We start from the raw sequence: 18,964 nt of genomic DNA on the forward strand, positions 1-18,964 counted from the left end.
GATTTGAGAGTGGAACTGGAAGCAGAACTACACGCTGGAAAGATGAATATCTTAGAGTCTGAGCAACAAGTTTATCCTGACGGTCATGAAGCCTCCGCAAAACCTAGTATTACAGTATATGGTCCCACAAAGCTGGTTCACTGGCTCTGGTAATATGGAATTTACCAATATGTGCATTCACATCAGTAAAGAAGGATTCATTACAAAAAGAGAACATTTTGTGTGACATAAAAATTAAAAGAAGGATTAATTCACTTTGAATAAATAATCAGTATCTGTCACCTAGTTTGAAAAGTCACTCGATTCAGATGACTTGTTATGGCTTTGCAGTTATACAAGGTAAAGAAACACTTACCTGACCTGGAACTGTCACTCAGAACTAAACTCAAGATATTGATTCATGTTTGCTTCAGTACGAGCTTATTTTTAAATTGCTTTACTGCTTGAGTGAATACCATTCAATCGTACTCCTCATCTTATTTGGAGATTATTTTTTATTGTTGCCAAGTCTATACATGATGGCACTGCAGTGGAAACTCATCCAAGACACACAGCCGCCGTGCCAGGAACATGTCAGTACTTTGGAGTCAATGATGCATCCAGATGACGAGTCACTTTCACACAGCTGTATCCAAGGCATTCACTGATACGCACTTTTACTGGGCCAGAATGTTCTCAATGTTATGCTTATATGATTGATTTGTCCAAATTAAAATCAGACTGAAACCTTCCCTGAACTCCAACATTTGTAGGACACATAAGGTATACTTATATCTTACATCACGGACATCATGCTATTCATCCTACTTCCATGTATGGAAATATAAACTTTGATTAGATAATAAGATCATTTGCATCAATGACATCTGAACAGCTCAGTCCGATGTAACGATGATTTTTAATTGACACTGAAGAAGAGGAGAAGTTATCCCCAATTCTCTTTTCTATCGATGATACAAAATAATGTAACTGTATTATTGCATCATATGTCAATCATTGGGAAAAATTATTGTTTCATTCTGATTCTGGCTGGCCGTTGCTCTGCCTGCTTTGGTGATACAGAAATTAATACAATACTATTATAACATTTCAAATGCTGATTTCATTCTCTAGCAGTAAAGTACACGTTTTAAAAATTGTATTTTTTGCAGGATGCACCGTTGAAGGAAACATTGTTTGGTCAAAAAATAACAAACAACAAAATCCTGACGGATAAGTGAAAGCCGGGGAATGTGTGGTTTCCCTTGAGGATGAGCAGACAGCTGCTGGTAGGTGATAATGATGAGCAGTGGAAACGGTCAGGTGAAATTTGTATCTGTTGTTGGTGATACAAGCCGTCTCATAAACAACTTATTACTTGTTTGGGAGATTACCGCAGAGTACAGTGTGGAAACTTTACTAAAAACCGGATGGAAAAGCAATAGGATACTCCAGCAGATGTTTTCTCAATTTTCAGACGTTATTAATGTGTAAAATATTGCCTGCTGTGCGTCTGACTGCACAATGTATTCACTCTCTCTGTAGTAAGATTTGCACGTTACTGTAGCAGTCTGCTTAGTTTCTCAATCTCTGCTGGTAAACCTAACGCAACACTGACTGATACAGTCGAAACATACAATAATGCCTTGGGGGTTTAGTGCAGTGGAAAATATCATATAAACAAACAAACAAGCAGAAGGATACATTCTTTTATGATCATGGAGATTCCCGGCTCACCCTCAGCATTATCAAAGACAACTTAATATCATTAATATCTTCATACTGCAGTTTACTGATACTGAATTAGGGTCAGTCAATTGCAACATTACACAGGACAAGACACTAAATCCCCCTAGCAAGTTTTACATTACTTCTTGGATGTGAATATGTTTATTTATTCAACAAGGCACAGGATTTAATAGTTATCTTCTATATTGTCATACATGTATCTGTTGATCGGGCTGTATAGTAAACAACAAACACAATAAAGCAACATATTTCTGTACTTCTTGTTTAGTTGGGAGGCAAGTTATTATTTGATTTTCCGCGGGCCAGACAGGATGAACAGACACAATGCTTCACTTAAGAACTCATTTTAATATTACCAAATAAAACAGCATTTAAATGGCAACACAACAATGACTTTATTACTTCAAGCCGCTGCCTGGCTCAAAAAGGCCTGTTGTTGCATTGTGGGAATTATTGTAAAATTACAGTTGAACAAAAATGCTTTTAACATTTTGCTCTGTTTGTGTTGCAAGAGTTTTTGTTAGTATCTTGGAAGTACTCAGATTTTACCCATTTTACTACATCTAAGAAGCCATAAAGAGCAATAAAGAGTTTTGCACTTGAGCCAAATAACAGAGAGCTGGGCCTGTCCCAACTGTCTGTGCAGCTCACACGATGTCCCTGCAACCTCAGGGCAAATATTTCAACTGGCTGTGTTGTTGCAAACACCGGCTTATATATATATAATTCATTCTTCTGATAAACATATAACCACTGTAAAGTATATCATAATTACTGATTTGAAAGTTAATATGAATTATCGATTTGTTTTAACATTATATTATTTGTATTTGTATGTAAGGTTCATATATTGTATTATATGGAGATACGCTTCCTCTTAAACATCCAGAAAAATGACTGAGCCATTAAAAATGATGACTCAGCGTCTAATTTAAAGCCCTTGTACTTGGAAATACAAAATGCTACATACATTACAAATGACTCCAAACAACAATCTCTTCAGATGCCCGTTTCAAATTGCCATATTTATGTAAAAGAATGCACTTTATTGGAAGATGTTAAAAATATTCTGCAGTTGGATACATCGATCCAAATGATACAAGCATAGACAACATTGAAACCTTAAACAACTTACAGCCACAGAAAGGAAAACAATTAAACAATTAAAATCTGAAAACTCACCATCCTTTCGTTTTCAATCTTAATCATGCTGACATTTATAAATCTTCCCAAACACTTATAGCAAAGGCATAGAGAAGTGAACTGAAATGTTTTATGTTCTAACTCTAAGTCATGCCAAAAAGTTAATTTGAACACTGTTTACATATGCTGAACTCTTTGTTAGACATTGTACACTCAAAATACATATACATTCAAAGCACCATTAATTTGTAAGAATAGATTTATTTTTGTCAATTATACCTCCTACAGTATATTTGGAATCACTGTCTTTTTAAGTGTGTATCCCCTGTATTAAAACAACACTTTCAATCTCTAGGTTTGGTGTCTCTCTCTGCCTTTACAACATCGATATTCTCATCCGTCCGTGCTCATTCTCTTACTCTCCTCCTGTTGCCAGCTGGTAAAAAAAGGGAAAAAGATAGAACCATATAGTCAGTCATTAGATGTGAATGTAGAATATGAACTGCGTTGAAGTTTAGCATCGATGCTCTGATGTCATCACTCCCCACAAGGAAACATTAAGCTCAGCACAGCAGGGAGTGGGAAGTGATGATAATAACTTTACCCATACAGAGGCGTATAGATTCCAAGCCTACAGGTGGACGCTGCAGTGGAGGTGAGGCTCATATGGAGTTTTTTAACTTTTCTTTTATTCAAGAGCGTGTTTTTCAAGTTGAGAGCATGCCTCCTTCAGATTTTGTAATGCTTTCACCAAAAAACCATGTCCTCATTTCCTCCAAAAAAGCTCCATAGGCTCATGAAATGCTATACAGTATGAACAGCAGCCGCAATGGCATTAGCACCAAGTGTCAGCGTAGCTTTCATGTGAGCGTTGTGGCGGCAAGCATGTCAGCAAAAGAGAGAGCAGCGCGCAGTTAGCTTAAAGTATTATGGGAAATAATACTTGCTTTTTTTGCCAAAAGTTAGATAAGAAGATTCTTTTTATCAAACTCTCAGCAAAAAAGCGAGTAGCCTAAATGTATTTCCCAAAATGTAAAATTATTACACCCGCCATGATTGAAGGGTTGCATTAGATATGTGATGCAGGGAGAAGAGTATGCCATGTGAACATAGCAGCGGACTCGAGTTAACTGCATGAACTAGCTCACAGGTTACGCTGCATGTACTACAAATGCAGGATTTCTATTTAGACTAGCTGATTTTTCTTTACCTAAAACTCTTCGGGAAGTGGTTCTTCTTGTACTGCCTATAAAGGCAAACAAACATAGAAGTCACACATTACTTGTGAATTATTCTTTCCCATTCACTGAGATGGGAAAACTGATTAAACTCACCTTGGATAATCCTGGCAAGTCTTTCACTATCCCCAATGTTGGCAAGACCTGAAATGTCAGTTCCTGAAGGAAAAAGAAAACATCCCTAAAGTGAAACTGGATTCTTTTGTACAGAGATGCATTGATATGTGCTGTAAGACACTTTGTCTTAAAGAATAATCAGGTTATATTCTTGTAATTTTATCCTTAATAAAGCAATGATGATAATCACATTGTACCTGATTAAACAGCTGCATGAGATTTACATACTATTTGTTTTAAATCTATTTAATCTCACATTAGCATCCATTGTAGTATGTTTTTGTAAAAATTTCTTATTTTTACAAGTGGCATTACTTGTAGTTAATTACTTGAACTGGTGTGAATCTAACTATTATTATTTTATATTCACAAGTGATGTATAATAACATTTCCTTACACATCCAACCACAATTACCACTGCAGAGAAGTGAGCAATGGATGAACACCATTGATCATTACAGTGATACAAACTAAGACAATAAGGCCCAATGCTTAAAAGAACTTAAATGATCCTAAAACTTGTGTTCGAATCTGAATTAGTTTCACAGACCTTCCAGGGCGATGTTGGTGGTGCCGGAGCTGACTGAGTACTGAGGGCCTGAGGACGACACCATCCATTAGTTTGTAAGATGATAAATGATATAAAACTATGGACATGTTGATTCAAGTAAAGAATATTCACCTTCAATGACTCTGGTAACCTTGGTGATGGAGGGTTCACCTTCAATGACTCTGGTAACCTTGGTGATGGAGGGTTCACCTTCAATGACCCTGGTAACCTTGGTGATGGAGGGTTCACCTTCAATGACCCTGGTAACCTTGGTGATGGCGGGTTGACCTTCAATTACTCTGGTAACCTTGGTGATGGCGGGTTGACCTTCAATTACTCTGGTAACCTTGGTGATGGCGGGTTGACCTTCAATTACTCTGGTAACCTTGGTGATGGCGGGTTGACCTTCAATTACTCTGGTAACCTTGGTGATACCAGGAACTACAACAGAAGACATGTTTGACTACATGGAAACTACAGACAGTGCCCCTCGATGCAGAGACCTTTCATTTGTATGCAGGTATCATAACAAATGAACCTTTCACTGGATCACGAAGGTTTGCGCTGACAAAAATGTGATTCATAATCAAAGGATCTAGTTTTAAAATATTATTTTTGCACCGCTGTTTTAGTTTCATAAATTGCGTTACTTTTATATTTGTGTTAATTCATATTTTAAATATCAATTGTTATAGCTGACAGCTACAAGAATTAGCCAGTAGCATTGAAAGAGATGATCTTTTTTTCCTCTCTGATTAAAGCTCCTTCAGCTGTTAAATCCTGCATGTCTGTACTTACATACTGTATGTGTGTGACATGATGGATTAATGAAAAGTGTAAGTGATTAATCAGTACATGTTTTAACTGAACACAGTAGCCTCCATATTTCTTCCCCAATTATATGCTGCAATATGGAGGCTGTTTACTGTTTACTGTTTCATTAATGTCATACAATCTGTCATACTTAGGAATCACATGATGATAATACTCTGTAATCATCATTACTGTACCTTCCTGGACGTTGATGATCCTCTCTAACAAAAACAGGAGATATTAAGCCATTAATGACAGTGAAGAATGTCTCTTAAAAAAATAATAATACTGTATTCCAATTTATTTATTCTTTTAAACATAAATAAACAATTTAAACAATAATAATATTGATACTTACTCATAAATGTAAGGGGGATTTCCTGATATCTGAATCCTGAAATGAACTGTAGAAAATAAGGTAAAATATATGTATATGTAAATATTGTACAGCAGATTACACATTAATAACATGGTATAAAGTAAAAAAGTTATTTTCTGTCATCAATTAACCTGTAAAATAAAAATAAATCAACGGCTGAGCTCAGTCACATCGCCCATGTTCAAAACCAATAGCTTGATGCTCTGATGGTTTTCAAGCAGGCTCTTGTCTTGTAATTTCTGTATATTTATATAAATTGTATTTTGGCAGCAATATAAGGAATAATAAAAAAACGAACACTTGAACAAAGAAAACTGCACCCTGCCCTTAATAACCCTCACAGCTTTAATTACGAGAAGTACACGTTTGATGTGACACCTTGATCTGCATGTAACTGACGAGCCTCTTCAATAGCATGAGGAAATCCTGGCTTCCAACAGGGATATCTAGAAGAAAGTGCAGGGCGTTAATGGCAGTCTGGCTTTTGCAACAGTCATAAAAACAGTGCAGAGAGTGCATCTCTTAACAAATTTAAAAAAGGAAGAGAATATTAACAAAGTTGACTGGGTGTAAATTGTACCTCCAGGATACAAGAGTTGGTTGACGAAGTGAATGACTCCATTTGTGGCCATGATATCAGATACAGGGACATGGACAGAGTTCACTAGCATAGAGTTGTTTGCCTGAGGGAGACAGTTAAAACAATTACAAACAAGAAAAACACAAAATGAGGGGCTTGAATGAACCTGTATTTTAAAATATAAGGAATATATGAACTCTATTCGACAGTAAATAATGTCATTAGCTTGCTGAGGTTACTTTGTTTCAAAATGTAGGTTATTATTGAATCCCATAAATGTGATAATATATGTGACAATGATTGAAACGATCATCATTGTACTGAATTAATAAAACACATTTTTATTTTAAGTTATAATACTTGGATTGCTCAAGGTATACAGTTTATTGACTTAAGATACAAGCTGTTCAGTCTTGCTGTGCTATACACTTACAGACATCACTCTGAGGTTGCTGCCCTGAAGAGACTTGAGAAGGTTTGTCACTCTAGGCTCCAAACCACCACCAATGAAGATACCATTATTGATGTGATACAAAAGGATGGTTCTGAGAGCATTCATGTCACCTGAAATAAAGAATGAAATATCATTAACTCATTCTTTGTGATTTTCAACTAGCAACAAACAGTAAGTGCTTGTAACACATTAAGAGATAAAGGGATTATAGGAGACCTACTCTTCAACAAGGACAAATCACTGTTGCTCAAGTCAGCGAAAGCCTTATCACTTGGGGCGAACATAGTAAAGGCTCCCTCCTGTTTCAGCAGGTCAGTCAAGCCAGCAGTTTCCATCAGAGACAAAAAGATCCTGCAGTGCAGAGAAGAAAACAGTAACTTGGCTGTTACAGAAACCACTGAGGGCTGACATATTGCAACAACAGCACTTTCTCATTCCCATATGTAGCATGTGGATTTAATGGAAATGTAAAGAAATATGTGGTTTGAGTATTATGCTGCATTTTGATACCGCAGTCCATTTTCATTAGGAATCTCTTGCACTTACTTGAACCCTCCATTTTCTGTCAGAATCTCAAACATATTTTTTTCCGCCGGTTTCAAAAAGGTCCTCATGAGGTGAAGGGCCCCGTTGCTTCCTTCTTTACTGCCTCTCACCAGACACGAATTCTCAATGCACGCAGCCTGGAGAAATAATCCACAAGTAAATGGCAAGGGTATTAATGTTACGTCTCAAAGATATGATCGATTGATGGTCAAATAACAGGGGTAATGAATATAGTGTGTGTTTTGTGGCACCCAGCCATAATGTTTGGGCACAATTTCAGAGAAGGGGACGCACTGTGCGATAGATGAAGACCCTCAGAAATCTGCCTCCAATTGTCTCCAGCAGCTGACCATTAAACAACTGTCCCAGGACAATCTTATTCTTCAAGATGTGGTTCTCCAGGATAAACCTGAGCATACTCTGATCCATGGACATCACTTCATCTGTAGAGAAAATAAGTGATTTTATGTTTCCCATTAAAAATCAAACATACCAGCAACATTGTACATTTACTTCTAATGTATTGGCTTTAGCAACAACAATAGCATTTATATTCATATTCATAGTTTAAATATATTGTCCAGAGAGCAGCAGCCACAATACTAACTGTGTGCAAAGACATTTCTGCTCTCAGTGACAGTTTACTGCACAGTTCTGTAGGTGGACCACAGTTACCTACAAATCATGAGACAGAGATGCTGTACATGGAGGAATTTACAGTTTGAATAGTACGTTCCTGTTACATCCAGCTGTGGCCTCGGCATTCCGTACGGCCATTTAAAAACCATATGCTTATAGATAAAGACAAAAGTGTTCTGCCTCGATTAATCAAACATTCTTGTTACAGAAACAAAACATCCTTACTCCCTTCAGGTGAAGTCTAGGAATGTTCTATGGATCCGTAATTTCCCTACATGTGCACATCTATTCACTTGTGACTACACATGAGGGGGAAAGAATTCCCCCTTTATTCCAAACTGTGACTGAGTGTGGAGCAGCCAGGGTTCACATTTAGCCACCTGCTGAAGAAAAAACAGAGCGGCGTACATTATGTCATTACCATTGAAGGCAACGTTGAGGGGAGCCAGCAAAGTGTACTCAGCATCTGATCTCATGGAAGCAGAAAGGCCTAGCTCGGACACCATGTCACCAAAGGTTGACTGGGATTCTCCCACCAGTTCCATCACCTGCTTAGCTTAAAGGGCAAAGGGAATCCCAACTCCATTAAACATATTGATTACAGAAAAACAATATTTGTATTAATGCAGTAAACCAGTTAATCTTAAATGAGAGGAAAATATGGGAATCCAACCTGAGTCTGGCATGAGCACTTTGTCAATTAGGTGGATGACACCATTGGTGGTGACGATGTCCTTCTTGAGCACCATCTTGATACCGTTGACTGTTAAACTTTCGCCATCACAGCCGATCTCAATGCTGCTGCCCTCCAGGGTCTCATAAGAGGTGCCAGACATGATGGCCTCAGCGCACTGGACTGAGTCCAGGATGTGGAAATTGAGGAGAGCTGAAAAACCAAGACAAAGTTCTGAAATGTGTGGTTTAGGTGTATAGGTAGACATTTATTTAAGTAGGTCAGTTGGCTGCATGGGCTGTTTTATGTTCCCTCTCATGTTACATTGCAGCTGAGCATATAACGTCCTGGGAACCTGAAGACCCTTTAGATCCCTTGGGTCCTTGAGTGAGAAGACTTGTTATTTCGTCACAGTTCTGTTTAACTTTGTGTGAAATGGTCTGATCTCACATCATCAGGCAAGCTGTGGGCTAATAAAATAAGTTGGGCAGTTGCCAATTTGACCAGTTTGCTCAATAAAGCAGCTGTTTCCTGCCTCCCGGTGTTGTCTCAATGTTGAGATTCCGCATTTTCTTTTTGTTTTTATCCTGGATTTTTCAAGAGCTTACAGTCACTTTATATTTGAAGTCTTTAACTTGCTCTGATCGACTATTATAGTGGTACAATTCTTGCAAATTAAGAAAAATACTAATAGCTACAGTCTATTGATCCTGACCTGATCCATTGTGCCGTCATCTGTTTTGAGTTTTATGGGGGATTAAGTCTAGGATACATGCCACTAAGGAATCACTGCATTAATTTTCCTGCACCTTCATCATTAAATGTGATTCCTTTTGCTAATTTGCAACGGTTAATATAAATAATATAAATGATCAGTCTCCACTGCTATGTTTTAAATGGCTGTGAGTGGTGAGTGAACTGTGACAGTCCTTTAAGAATAAAAGTCTGGTTTACCTTTGATGACCTTCTTGTCGCCTTGAAGTCTTTCCAACACTTCACTGCCCAGACTCTCAAAGGCTTCGTTGGTGGGGGCAAAGAGAGTGTAATGTCCTGGCTGACCCAGCTTCTCCAGCAATCCAGAGTTTTGGGCCACATCCTAAATTGTGATTTATTTTTATGTTCAGTGAACTTCAAAATACAAAGGAATACAGTAGCAACATTTGTAGGAGATACACATAACAACCTAATCATCTGATACATGACTAAATCACAGATACAAACTCAGCACTTTTTATTCCCTCTAAATCCCTGCATTAGGAAATTTCATTCTGTGGTCTTTGTCAAATGATTGCTGTTTATTTACTTATGCACCCGCAATGTTTTCTAAAGTGCTCTGCATATTTCATTTTAATAACTTGTAACATGTGTTTGCACTTACTCACTCACTTACTTAATCATTGTCCTTGAGGTGTTTACATTTTGTCATCTATCCCTGTATGTGTTTACTTACACTCAGAGTTGTCAGGTCATCGTCAACCTCGATGAAATCCTGGATTGTGTTTCCCACAGCGCTGATGACACGGTCAATGACATGCACAACTCCATTGGTAGCTATCTGGTTGCCATGGATAATCCTGGCGCAGTTCACAGTCACCACCTGCACATACCGAACACTTCAATGTTATACAACTGAAAAGTGTTTTTAGTACAACTGCAAGAGGACTGCTATGATAATACTGAATGGTATTACTCACCCCATTGGAGTAATGGTTAATTTGGAGACCAAGGTCACTGTACATTGAAGTGACTGTCATTCCATCCTTTAAATCTTTGGTCAAGAGGCGTTGGTTGGCCATGTGATAATGCAGAGCGTTGTACAGTTCAATGTTGACATTGCTGACCAGTGCATTCTTCATTGACTGTTAGGTGTGGAAAACAAGATGTTAAAACCTTACAAACAGAGATCCTAAACAGCTTTTCATTTTGTTCTTGACTTACTTCATCCAAAAGATCCCAGGCATCATTACTGGGGGAAAAGATGGTAAAGGATCCAGGTCCCTCAATCTCAGGCCTTAGCTTAGAGATGTCAGAGTATTTTTGGGTTGAGGTGGCCTTCACCAGACCCAAGGTGCCATACACATTATCGATTGGGGCCACTAAGAATGAGATTACAATAAGGATTATTAGATGTCTGTCTGCCATTCTGAAAATTGTGTCGACAATATGCTACATCATCCTTTTCTAGTTTATTTGGTCTAATTTTAAAAATAGCACACATCTGCTCTACAGTTGGAGGATATGGCCTCATCTAACCTTTATACATGTACTAGAATGTAGCACTGTACCTGCAGGGCAACCAAGCATGCCCTCCAGCTTCATGTACCCTGGGCAGCACTCATAAAGCACAGTTCTGTAGACAAAACACACAGATCAGAAACGTTGGTATCGTCTCAAATCAGTAGCACATCCTTTGAAATACTGTTTGCAAGCATCTTTCAACATAGCTGTGAAGGACTTTTATTTTTTTTCTGGCTGCCATGTTTTGAGCTGAACCATCATTCCACATTGGTTGAGTGTGTTCAATGTTTCCAGATGTTACTCATTATCTTCTTCCTTACCCAAACAGACCATGTGATCCTACCGCTTAGGCCAAAACCTAATGGACAGGGTTCCTCAAGGACTACTACCATTACAGTAGTAGATTTATACTACAAAGACCTCCTATTTGAAGCTAAGCAATTAATGTGGACTCTACTTGGCATTTGGTTAACCTCAGACACATTAACATTTCATGCCTTGAAAAACTGTAATTACAGTTGAGTTTTAGGAAATTTTGGTTGACACAAGGAACAAACAAACAAGGATGGTATTTATGGAAACAGTCATTTCTTTGGAACTTTTTAAAACCATTTTTATACAAACTTTTATCATTTAAAGAACAACCATTTATGATTTATGTTTAGATACACATGAGAAATGTTTAAATGCTGTTGAACAAACACGTGAGAAGACGTTTCTGCTCACTACTTACTGTAAATAGTACACTGTAGCCCGAGGAGGATAGTAAAAGTGCAGCTGCTACATATAAACATGACTATACAGTACCCCTTGCGTCAGCAGGTTTGAACATGTTGGAACTATATCATTGTTTCCAGTTCTTGGAAAACCAGACGTTTGGAGATGTACATTTCGCCTCAAATAACTAACAGGTATGCAGCAATAAAAAGACCCACAAGACATAAAGAACCCTACAGACGTAAATATTAGGGATTAACAATACCACATGCGTCTAGAGTTGGCTGGGGAGTTCATTACTGTAGACTGCCCAGTTTTTATTGTTAGAAAAACTCTAACAAAGGAGTTGCTTCTTCCCCCACTTATCAGCTCAGCATGATTAAAATAAGAGTAACAAGTACCTTTAGTAGTTTCCCACACCATAACTGCACCAGGAAAGCTGCATATGTGTGCCATGTGTAGTTCACAACTGACAATAGTGGTTTTGGCGGCATGGATCGGGACAAAGACGTAAATGGATTGAATGATCGGAACTATACAAAACTAAAAGATGCTATACATGCAGTAATTGTAAATAGGTGGTTTTGGGCAAAAACCTCCAGTAGTGAGATTCCAACAGTCCAAAAAAGTAATTAGGGTATAAGCTAAAACATGTGTCAACTGTCTCAGACAGGGTATAGGCCAAGGCTTCTGGGTCATGGCTAACTGCACCTCTTTAAAAGCTGTATTTTAATCAAAGTTGAATGGAGTTGAAGGGACTGGGATGAGATCACACAAGCCCCGTTGGGGCAGAGTCAGCAAAACCCTCGCTACATTGCTCTCCCACACAGAGGGATTTTGTCTGGCCATGCTGTTGGAAACTTTTGACTTGTCAGCATCTCTATAAAAGACCTGTTCCACTAAGAATCAGGACCATTTTCTCAAACATAACATAAACTGTATGTGGCTTTATTCCAATGAACTCATCATTAATAGGCAGTTTGGAAGTGTGGTTGGTCAAAACTTTCTCTATAGAAATACAGAAGCAAAACTATTCTCATTTGTTGAATTGGACAAGTACAAGTATACTTTGGCTGGCTGAGACACAGTTTCAATTGCCAGAAACTACTGTAAAAAGTGCAATTGAAGCCATATTAGATCATTTTGGTCAGTGAGTTAGCCTGAATTATTATTATTATTATTATTATTATCAGGAGACCTTGTATCAGCATCAGTAAACCAGTTTACCGTATGAATTCAACTTTGGCCCAGCTATCTTTTCATTGATTCCACCGACCCATGCCAGACTCTCATTGAAATACATACAATTGTTTGGCTGTATTGAAAAGGATATTTTTCCAAGTTCAAAGAGCAGTGTGTATGAATCACGAGGACCTTAGCCTATTTAGGGTGCAAAGCATGACTTAATATATAATGCAAGTGTAGAAGGCCAGCTGAATGTGTGTTTGTGCGTATGAGAGAGGGAGAGAGACGGTAAAATAGGCATGGCTTCGATCCATGTTTAAACACAAAAGTGCTGAGGGGGTTGGAACCATAAGTGAAAAAGAGGTTGAGTAGAATGACTGAGCTGAACGCTTTTCCATTCATGAATATAGTCAACATTTTGTCGCCACATCATAGCCTGGAATCAGTGGTTCACCACTGTGGCATTCAACGACAACCAGGCCTATGAAGTTTTGAAAACCCTCACATACAGTTTATCGGATCGAATAGGACAGTCTCCAATACAAAGAACTCAAGGCAGCGTCCACAAATGTGTTTTTCATTTTAAGCGGTAGTTTAATTCCAAGTGAGATAACAGATGTCTGTCTCTATGGAAACATTAAAGTTTCCATGCGAACCCTTAAAGAAGCAGTAGAAGAAGCAGGCACGGAAGGCAAATGCAATGTTTTCTAAAACTTACAGAACTGATGCTCAGGTTAAACTTGTTTAGTCATTTAATTTGCTTATAATGTTCTGCATCTTTAAACAGGAGAACACTCACGCTGTCTTTCCACAGATAGTCCCTCGGTACCAATTACGACAAGTGCTAAAGTACTTCTTCTTGGTCCCCATGGCTTGCTGGAGCGCGCAGACATTGGGTCTGATGAGAATTGAGGGTAAAAAAAAGAAGAGATGAAGCATTATTCAGCTGTTAAAACACATGAGACAGATTCTATGGAAACTGAAATAATTCACATTTGAATGTGACAAACAGCCCTACTGGGGAAGACACTGTCAAGTATGATTAATTCTTTGGCAACTACCCCTGCTGCTTCTGAAACCAGACAGTCCAATATAAATAATCACAACATCAATGCATGCTGAATATGAAATTAGTTTGTCAGTTTTGAGGTATAATTCCACAACTATAACTTGTTTACTTCTTTACTAAGTGAAATGCAATATTACTCAGGATTTCCATAAATGAACAATTGATACAAGTGAAACTATTGTGACTACATTAGAATGTACCAGATGAAATCACAAGAGTGTAAAAATAAACTAAATAATAATAAAGCAAAAATAATCATAATAAAAATATTGATAATCTTACCCTTCTTTTCTTGCCCTGATGCGACTGTGGGCAACTATTTTGTCATAAGCTGAAGAGTCAGCCTTGTCAAATATGGAGAGCACAAAGAGTGCATAGGCAGCTACAAAAAGGAGCTTCATCCTTGATTTCTTAGCTAGCCCCTCCAGACCCCGAGTAATGGGAGCAGACTCAGAGTGGGAGTTTATATACCACAAGTCTTACCCTCCACTCAAGGAGGATGGCAACATTTTGTGCATGCAAGGACCACCCAGAACCTCTCTACAACAGTAACCCTATATACAGATACACTAAGCTATCACTTGTGTGTGTGTGTGTGATGAATTATGATGATTTAAATTGAGTAAATAATTGTATATATTCAATAATTTATGGCGGGCCAATAAAGAAAATGGGACTACTATCACATTTATAGAATGTTTTGTAATCTTTGTCTATCTTCTTTTTGCACATTTAAAAAAGGTGCACACATAATGTGTTTCTTACAATTAAAGCTTTGTTATGTTAAACAATTCTAAAATTGTTTTAATATTTTTTGTTTGAATAATTTGGGTTAAATTGTCTGGACACTTTAGCACACTGTCGTTATTTAATACATTTAAATGGTAAAGCTCAAGATGAGGGTTTAACACATTACTTAAGTAAATATACCTCTGCACTGCTACTTATTAGCTTTTGCATATTCTTTTAGAGCACTGAAAATGAGCGTCATATTAAGAGACATATATAATGAGCAGATGGATACAGAATCCAGCTTTATTTTGTGTGTAAAAGAGTCACTTATTTGGACTGCAAACAAAGAATTGTTGCATAATCTCTGCTCTGAACAAATGCCAGAGCACTGATTGAATACATCTTTCAGAATGTAGTTTGCTCCACCTAGTGGTGGGAGGGAGTGCAGGCAGTCAGTGAGTCTCAAAACATTACTCTTTTACACGGATATTATTTCCACACAAAAAAAGTTACATTTGAGAGGGAATAAATACTGATGTAAATCACTATTTGAAACATGAAAGACCAAGAACAAGACCATCAAATCATCAACCCAAACATTGATATAAAGTCTGAGTTTGTTTTCTGGTCTAAACCCAATGAACTGATTAGTTCTTGTAAAGCAAGAACTAACAAGACACAGATAGTATCTTGGCTACAACTACAGACACAACACTTAGGTCATTATGTGTGAATTGGCTTAAACATGCACAAAGTGAAATCACAATGTGAATTGTGAAAGAATAAAAACATTTTAAAAGCATGAGCACAGATGTGTCAAACATATCAAAGCAGCTACTTTGAAATAAATATGTTCAGTTCCTTACTAATAAGCAAAATGACCCATGGCATCTGATATTATGCGCTCTAAAAGTGCAGCTGTTGTAAAGCTTTACCAGTGGGTGTTGTTGCTCATAGCATACCCAAGTGGCATCACTTACACACCATTCATTCTGCCACATGTTGTTCAACCTCCTGGATAGACAGATGTTACAAATGTGAGCAGGAAAGTAATTTGCTCCTGGCCAACTAAGTCAATGGATGGTAAAAAAAAGGGGGAAAAGACACAAGCTGAGGATACAATAATGCAGTATGCCTCGTATGAACTTGATTAGTCAAGGCCTTTAGAAAAATACTTGCACATAAAACCCCCTAAAGACTGTCTTGCATTAACTTTACAATCCCAACACTCCAATGAGCAGTCTTTCTGACTAAAGACTCTGTACTCAATTGCATGGAGATGAACTCGCTGCAGTGATATGAAATACAGCGTGGTTTTTACACTTTGAATCAGAACACTCAGTCACTTTCTCACACACACACACACACACACACACACACACACACACACACACACACACACACACACACACACACACACACACACACACACACACACACACACACACAAACACACACACACACACACACACACACACACACACACACACAACTGTCTTTACGTGGAAATGAAAGGAGAATCTAAATTGAGTGAGCTTTCAGATATACAAATACACATACAGTCTTTTGATTGGCTTTCTAAAGATAGTGTGATTTGCTCTAAGCTGCTATGGTAACTGAAATCTAAACACTTCATCACCCTAAATTGTTTGCAGCTTCAAGCTATGAAGGTGTAAAGTTGAATATATGTTACAAATACAGAATATATGTAATTTAACTTCAATAGCACAACACTAAGTGATAATTAACTGCTACTATAATAGAAGTAGCTCGGCTTATGTATTTGCGCCCATGCGCAAAACCCATAGCCTATTTCACGTGTTCACCATGTTTGAATTTTGTGCCAAGTTGAATCGCACTTTGGAGCACTTTTAGGCTCTCAAAAATGCGATTCAATGTGAGAAATTTCACAATTTCAATAAGGCCCTTCTCGCCAGGCCGTGACTTATTAAGTGCAGTTCACTTTTGCTAGTGGATGCTTGGTGTAGCCTACTGCTAACATGGATGGATAACTAGCATTACACAGATGCTGGACTTCACTACCCTGGAGTCAACGAGCACGAGCGGATAGCATACAAGAACCGAGCCCCTCTGCCATTGCAACTGACATTTTGTACGCTTTTGCCATAGGCTACTAACTTATAACGTTACCCTCGACAAAGTAGCGGCACCAAAATCCATAGGCTACTCTACTTTATAACCGCGGTGGTTCTGTCAAAGCAAGCGAAAAATATGCCCATTTGGAAATGAACACATCCGCTAACTGTATTTCACCGGTTTCTCTGACCATGATCTTAGCCGGACTTATGTGTATTTTCTTTTCCCCGTGAACCAGACAGTAGCTATTGGACCTGTGTTTGAGTGCATTCAGCCCGCTCTGAACAGCCATGTTTAGAACGGGCACTTCACTAGTTCTTCTAAACACATAATCAGCAAATCACTAGAAGGAGCTGGAAATAACAATCAGTGGTTAAATTGTAACAGTTGTAAAACTCTTAAATTAACTTAGTTTCAGAGTTATGTGATTATATCATTGGATCATTATTAGTAATGTATTAGCATTGTAATTGTGTAGCTGATCAATGTGGAGCTAGTTTTAACACATTCATATACTTTTGGACTTTTAAATATAATGCATCATATCCTATAAGGTCATTATTTGTATGTAAAAACTTGCAAATGATCTACTGTAGAGTAAAAAGCATGTGACATGTAGTGGAGTCAAAGTATAAAGTAGCATAACATGGAAGTACAATATCAACATACTTTAAGAACAAGTCTTTAGTAAATTGACTTACTATAGTTACATACAGTATATCACTGATCCTAGGTTGCCAGAGCAAGTTTAAATGATGATATGAAATACAGCAAATATGGCAAGCTCACTGTTTATGAGAAGAGCTACAGTCATGTTACACCTGAATGGACAGGCAGGATATGAATAACGTACCAAATAAGTATTTATTCCGCAATTAAGAGAGTGCACCAGCACCTTGGGTAATGCCTGTCCTCTGAGAGGTCACAATGCACAAGAGAAAAATCTCTCAAAAGGATGTTTATGTAAACTGTGCATCTAGTGCACTGTGTTAGCCTGCATAAACAGCCAGAGAGAAGGTAACAAACTATTTATGGGAAAATTCTCCAGTAAACAAGATGAGAGATTTCAATAGTGAAGCAAATCAAGAGAAAGGTCAATTCAACAAGTCTGAGTTGTTTTCTTCTGTCTTTGTGACATCTACTCTCTGTCTTAATGTTAGTGAAATGCTTATTTTATATAATTATAATAATAATAAATTGTATTTGTAAAGCACCTTTCAAAGCTAAAAGCAATCTCAAGGTGCTAAAATGCAGGACAACAACAAAACAACAACAAAACAACAACAACAACAGACATACGATTTTACAGAAATGCTTTTTTGAAGAGAAAGGTTTTTAGGCTCTTCTTAAAAGAGTCGGTGGCCTGCGGAGCCCTCAGGTGTTATATGTTATACGTTATGGAGAAAGAGTGCAACAGGTTGAAAGGGAGAGCAGCATGTTTTTCTAAATTACTCTATTTATTTATTATTTTATTTTATTAAACACTGCTTTTTGAACTACCATTGTCTTTAATTTAATTGCTGAAAAATTTCATTACATTACAAGTTACAAAATTGCACAGTAACATATAGATCACAAGAGGGCCCTTACGCCTGCAAGGTATAGTATATGGCGCACCAGGTTGAGGAATACCTCTTGTAACAAATTGAATTCGATTGCATTGTTTGCCTCCAACAACAGAATTAGGAGAATTTATTTTCCCCTCTCTCAACCTAAACAGGTTGAATAAAATAGCTGACCTAGATCTATGAATTAGCTAGATGCTACATTGCTAGTTAATCAACTGGATACTTTGTACAAATGTAATATAGAATTTGTTCCGGTGCTAAATACTACAATCATTAATGTTCTTGACTATTTCTTCCTGTATTGATTTTAGCTGAAAGGACTGGATACTGTCAGAATATGAAGTGATATTTCTTCTATAGACAGAGATTTAAGATACTTTTGCACATCACAGTAAGAGGACAGTTCAAGGTGAAGGATGCTAGGATAGGCAGCATGGTGTCAGGGCTCTTTGGAATTAAATGCTGAGTGTAAAATACATTTCTAACTTGCTTCACAAT

At 37.7% G+C, this 18,964-nt stretch overlaps 1 protein-coding gene across 3 annotated transcripts; it reads right to left on the reverse strand.

Annotated features, from left to right (window-relative positions):
* Positions 1-2,724: 2,724 nt before the first annotated feature.
* On the reverse strand, positions 2,725-14,496 carry postnb (periostin, osteoblast specific factor b). Of its 3 annotated transcripts, XM_029446970.1 has the most exons (23): positions 14,352-14,496; positions 13,800-13,898; positions 11,146-11,210; positions 10,799-10,956; positions 10,555-10,719; positions 10,311-10,457; positions 9,815-9,956; positions 8,861-9,073; positions 8,609-8,743; positions 7,843-7,991; positions 7,549-7,685; positions 7,223-7,353; positions 6,982-7,112; positions 6,549-6,651; positions 6,347-6,414; positions 5,948-5,993; positions 5,787-5,810; positions 5,201-5,217; positions 4,909-5,161; positions 4,777-4,824; positions 4,206-4,268; positions 4,082-4,117; positions 2,725-3,307 (listed from the first exon to the last, which is right to left on the reverse strand). In XM_029446970.1, exons 1-23 carry the CDS (start codon positions 14,468-14,470, stop codon positions 3,279-3,281), a joined length of 2,478 nt encoding a protein of 825 aa, XP_029302830.1. In that variant the 5' UTR covers positions 14,471-14,496; the 3' UTR covers positions 2,725-3,278. The 3 variants fall into 3 exon arrangements, with proteins under 3 accessions (XP_029302830.1, XP_029302828.1, XP_029302829.1); XM_029446968.1 differs by having other exon boundaries at positions 4,909-5,217; XM_029446969.1 differs by having other exon boundaries at positions 4,948-5,217; positions 14,352-14,470.
* Between the last annotated feature and the right edge of the window lie 4,468 nt (positions 14,497-18,964).

This window comes from Cottoperca gobio, chromosome 13, assembly GCF_900634415.1.
Source record: "Cottoperca gobio chromosome 13, fCotGob3.1, whole genome shotgun sequence".
NCBI lineage: Eukaryota > Metazoa > Chordata > Actinopteri > Perciformes > Bovichtidae > Cottoperca > Cottoperca gobio.